This window comes from Atta colombica, unplaced genomic scaffold (genome assembly GCF_001594045.1).
Source record: "Atta colombica isolate Treedump-2 unplaced genomic scaffold, Acol1.0 scaffold153, whole genome shotgun sequence".
Classification (NCBI taxonomy): domain Eukaryota; kingdom Metazoa; phylum Arthropoda; class Insecta; order Hymenoptera; family Formicidae; genus Atta; species Atta colombica.
In genome coordinates this window covers 2,327,263-2,332,711 of record NW_017259243.1, presented here as the reverse complement: position 1 = coordinate 2,332,711, position 5,449 = coordinate 2,327,263, and the positions used below count along the sequence as shown (strand labels likewise).

Genomic DNA, 5,449 nt, shown 5'->3' with positions numbered 1-5,449 from the left:
TATATATATATATATGTATAGAGCTAAATTAAAGCATCTTTTCGGACGAAGTCCGAAGTCACAAAGACGATGAGCAGCAGATGTGGAACGTGGGAAGAAATTAGAGAGAGAGAGAGAGAGAGAGAGAGAGAGCTCTTTTGGAACAAAGACGGAGGATGAGAGCCATGCAGTCCACGAGTGCTGCTGAAATAAGTTATTTTTGTCCACGGCCATCGGCCACGTTTAATGCACGTTTCCTTGCGAAATCCGTTTAGTATATCAATGATCAGTCTCGTAATATTTTGTGTCTTGAATTATTTCTAAAGATATTAGATCTTCAGATATTCTTTTCGCGAATATTCTTGAAGAAAATTATATTACAAATAATTTTTATGAATTAACATTTTGTCATAGCGAAGTATAATTTAAAATATTAATTACACTAATAGGATTTTTTTATATAACTAAAATAATAAAAACATTAAATAACGAACTTTTTATTACCCGAAATCATACTTCTATAAATATAGTAAGAAGAAAATGAATAAATTTGAAAAGATGTTTAATTATAAACTTAACAGCAATTATTATCTTTCATGTTGTACGTATTATTTAAAAAAGAAATATAATTTGTTACTAATTAGTCTCATTTGAAACACAGTCGTTTATTTTATTTCTTTTTTTATAAGTATTGTTTCTTCTTTAACAATATAACAATGTTCTGATAATAGTTCGTCACGTCAATACAACTAGTTATATAATTATAATGCCGTAATGTTTTATGTGCAGATTTGTAAAGAGTCCTTGAAAGACATGAAGGAACATTCGGCAGCCCAACGAATGGAGAGAGATAAGGACTTGCCACAGCGGTCGCAGAGCAACGCGGCTAGCTTAATTTCTATAGGTGCCGATATATCTCCGAGTTCTTCCCAATTCTTTGAAGTAATTATACTTTTTTATATTTTTCCTTACAGTAGTTTAACTATTCGAGAAGAATCTATTTTATTACATGGAACGTCAGTAAAGCAATGAATAATGAATTAAAAAGAAGACTTTGCTATTATCGATCTTTACTTATCTTTTAATCATCTAAAATTTGAGAATAATGTTTCCACATTTTTTTGCATTTGGATTTCAGGTATTCTATATTGGCAAAATCAAAGTATCCAGTCCAAAAGTACCAGAATCATTCATTGACGACGCCTTGATAAAGTTTCGCGTTCATGGACTTGAAAAATCGAGATCTTCAACGAGTAATCTTCTGTCAGATTGCCAGCGATTGAAACGTCAAGCTTTGATGTCTTCCATTAATAGGAGAAATAGTACGGTAAGAACTAAACTTTCTCAGCTATTATTAAATATTCCTGTTTTAGACCATTTGTGATACCTACATTGAATTAGGAATTATCTATGTTATAACAATAAAAAAATTTTAATTTTGGCATTATTAATCTTTCTTTTTATGATGAATAATGTCGTGAAAAATATTTCTTCTACTTATCTTTATGATTACATAGCTACTACGAACAGATAAATGATTTTCACATAATTAGCAAAAAAGTAAATTTATTTATATTTTCAGGAATCTACCGCCAGTGAATCAGGCAGTATTGAAAACGTATCGGGAAATAGTATAATTCCAAGCGTGAATCCGCTTGGAATACCGCCAGTCTTAAGTAGTTCCGTGGAGACTTTTCCAAGAACAACCTCTAATTCCGCAGAAAACGATGGTCGTGATGAGAATCGAACCGAATCTTCCGCTACTTCTAATATCACTGTACCTGAAATTATGCGAAATCGCGCGGCATCCACCGGCAGTGTTTTAAGCGGCAGAAGAGATTCTACTATTAAAGGAAACGATGATCACAATCGTACTATGGTTTTTCAGGTATGGAATATAAAAAAAATATCTTTTTATTCCAATTTTTAATTTCATCAGAAACTATAACAGTTTTCATTACAATCTTATTTATACATTCATGTGAATAGCAACAATAACGACGATGATAATAATAAATATTCCATAAATGAATGTTTAATTATCTATGATACTAATATGTAATTTCATGAAATTTCATTACAATCAAAAAGTAATTAAAACTAATAACATTAAATTAAAATAAAATTTATAAAGGTACTGATTTATACATTCATTTATACAGTACGTTTTTTAAATTATTATAATAATTATTTAAAAAATCGATTTCTTCGAAATTGTGGATCAATGACTGAAATGGCCAGACATGTATCGTTTTTTTCGCTCAAAAACAGCCTCTAAAAAGCACATAAAAATCCCATCACCTGGTGTACCCCTTGTGAGTCGAAAAGTCCTTTATCATTTTGCAATTTTCGCAATAGTTAATAAGATATTAATTGTCAAATATTGGTCTTGAATTTTTAATTTTTTACTCAAATACTATCAATTTTACAAAAACTGCAAGAGACAAAAATCATATATTTTTTTCTCATAAAACTCTAAGAATTTTTTTAGAATTTTTTATTAACTTTTTAGTACTGCAATTTTCTTATTTTTACTAACATGAAAAAATACGATATTAAAAAATTCTGAAAAAATTCTGAAAAATTTATTAGAACTTTATAAGAAGAAAATAAATGATTTTCTTGCAGTTCTTCTGCAAGATAATTTTTAGTAATTATTTTTAGTAATTTTTAGTAATATCTTGTTAGCTATTACGGAAATTGCAAAATAGTAGAGGACTTTTTGACTCAGTTTAGTCCGCTCTATCTACACAAAAGCGATTGGCCAAAACTTACACTCTATATATATAAAATCTACTATATTATAATAATTAAACATATGAGATTTTAAAATGTATAAAAAGAGATGTAACAAAAAAATCGTATTTATATAATAACAAAAAAAAAGAAGAAAGAATGATTCAATTTTAGACTTATTTTTTTATACATAAATGTTATATTTTTTAGGTAGGGCGATTTGATCTGAGATTGATTAGCCCTGACAGAAAACAGATTCTTCTACACAAACAATTAAAAGACATAGCCAGTTGCGCACAAGGCATAAAAAACTCCGAACACTTTGGATTTATTTGCAAAGAATCGGAATATTTCATCGGGTATGTCTTTAAATGCCAATCCGGATCAGTTGCCGATGACCTTGTTGCAGGCAAGATTTTTTAATTTATCTATAACACAGTAAGACTTGTGCACTATTATTCTTCTTATTAGAATTATTATTTGTTATGCTAATTTCTGTTTTTCTTCACAGCAATTAGTCAAGCTTTTCTTACGACTTGCGATGTTGCAAGAAAGGAGAGATATCCTGTATTTTCTTGCGAACACTGTCCTATGTATTGGTATAATAAATTATGCCAAGAAATTGAAGGTAATTTAAATTATATATTATAGAAATGATGTAATTTTATATCAAATATTACATACATTTTTAGGGCAAAATGATAGAAGAGTTCAAAGTATTATCTTTTCCCGTATGGAATTACTACCGGAGGATGAGCAGGAAATCGTTGTGAGCAAGTATAAGGGCGCCGAGGCTGCGGGTAACATTGGAGTAAGCTCCTCAAATTTGCGAGAGCAAAATCAATTCTTAATGCGACTATTGCGTGCTCATTGCGAATCGAAACAAACTAGACATGTACATGATACGGCTGAAAATAGGTAATGCACTATAAACTAGATATGTAAACTGGATATGTAAACACAATTTTTCTGTTGGTATCAAAATATAGTTTACAAATGAAACATTCTAACACAATGTTTTTACATTGTAGGAGTGAATTTCTTAATCAATATCTAAGCGTAGGTGTTGGTAGTACGATATTTATGAAAGCAAAACGCTCTCTTACAAATAGTTTTGATAATCTCATGAAAAGAAAAGGTTCGCGCGATGATTTCGGCCTGGGCCCGCAACTGAGAGATATGAATCATCTGAGTACGGGGATACAAAAGTATGGTAGTCAGAGTCCAGATAATTCGCGACAATCATCTATATTGGACATTTCACCAGAATCTAGTAGACCAAGATCATTGCGTGTTTCGCCTGAACAACAAATTGTAAATAACGGACCAAAGAGTTCCATGATGGACATGTTAGTACAATTTTATTATATTTCCAAAATTTGTGAACATTTTTTAAATTATATTGTGTATTTTATAAGCTTATTTTATTTCTCACAGCTTTTTAAAAGTTGGTAACTCGCCTAAAACATCCCCCACGGAGATCGACGGGAATAGCACAATTCAAGCCAATAGTTCGTGGCGCCAAACAATACTAAACAGAGTTGTGACGCCCAATAAAGATCATAATGTTACAGAAATTGAAAAAATCAATATCCTCAAAAATTTAGAAACGCCCATTAAACGTAGATCGAAACAAGAATTGCGAGATTTGTGGAAGAAAGCGATTAATCAACAATTAATACTTATAAGAATGGAAAAAGAAAACGCAAAACTTAGAGGTAACAACTCTCATATCTGAAAATATATTTAATTCTCTGATTTGTAATGGGATACTCATGTTATCTATATTTTTAAATAAAATGATAGAACGTCAAGAGGAGGCAACAGTAAAAAGGATTAAACTCGAATATGACGAACTTAGCAGCTGCGCACGTGAAGTAATGGAAGTTTGGGACCTTCTTGTTAGCAAAGAATCACGAGTCTCTACTAAATGTGATAATCAAATGCTTTTACATGCTATTAAGCAAGGTAATGAGAAATAAAAATATATCTCAGCAATATTCCTAAAATGTGAATTCAAATCTTTCAATCTTTTACCATATATAAATTTTTGACAGGTGTACCAAAAGGAAAAAGAGGTGAGGTGTGGCAATTTCTAGCCGAGCAATTCTGCTTGAAACAACCACCTATAGATACTCAAGAGTTTCCAAATTATAACACACCGTATGAACTTCTTCTAAAACAACTTACATCTCAACAACATGCTATTCTTATTGATTTGGGAAGAACTTTTCCAAGCCATCCATATTTTAGTTCACCCTTAGGACCTGGTCAATTAGCACTCTTTAATTTATTGAAAGCTTACTCCTTGTTAGATCATGAAGTTGGTTATTGTCAAGGCCTCAGTTTTGTCGCTGGAGTACTTCTTTTACATGTAAGTACATTTTTAAGTTTTTTGTATTATTTATACATATATATATAAAATTAAAAATTGTAAAATTATAAATTATTGGATAAATTATTGAATAGACTACGCACATATGTATACATATTTCATAATAATTAATTTTTATGAAATATTTTTTTATTTTCTTATTAGATGGCGGAGGATCAAGCCTTTTTCTTATTACGGCATCTAATGTTTCGTCGAGGACTTAGAAAATTGTACTTGCCAGATATGGCAGCATTGCAATTACACTTATATCAACTCTCTAGACTGTTACACGATCGCTTACCAAGTATTTACAATCATTTCGATAAACATGAAGTTTCACCTACTTTATATGCCGCTCCA

At 30.6% G+C, this 5,449-nt stretch overlaps 1 protein-coding gene across 1 annotated transcript in view; it reads left to right on the top strand.

Annotated features, from left to right (window-relative positions):
- The window catches only part of LOC108685505 (TBC1 domain family member 1), a 15,938-nt gene that overhangs the window by 7,920 nt on the left and 2,569 nt on the right, over positions 1-5,449 (top strand). The window contains exons 2-12 of the mRNA XM_018190328.1: positions 769-921; positions 1,118-1,306; positions 1,562-1,867; positions 2,926-3,124; positions 3,227-3,343; positions 3,408-3,633; positions 3,747-4,064; positions 4,153-4,433; positions 4,522-4,683; positions 4,773-5,089; positions 5,255-5,448. Coding sequence (XP_018045817.1) covers positions 769-921; positions 1,118-1,306; positions 1,562-1,867; positions 2,926-3,124; positions 3,227-3,343; positions 3,408-3,633; positions 3,747-4,064; positions 4,153-4,433; positions 4,522-4,683; positions 4,773-5,089; positions 5,255-5,448 — 2,462 coding nt within the window. The remainder of the gene's footprint in view (positions 1-768; positions 922-1,117; positions 1,307-1,561; positions 1,868-2,925; positions 3,125-3,226; positions 3,344-3,407; positions 3,634-3,746; positions 4,065-4,152; positions 4,434-4,521; positions 4,684-4,772; positions 5,090-5,254; position 5,449) is intronic.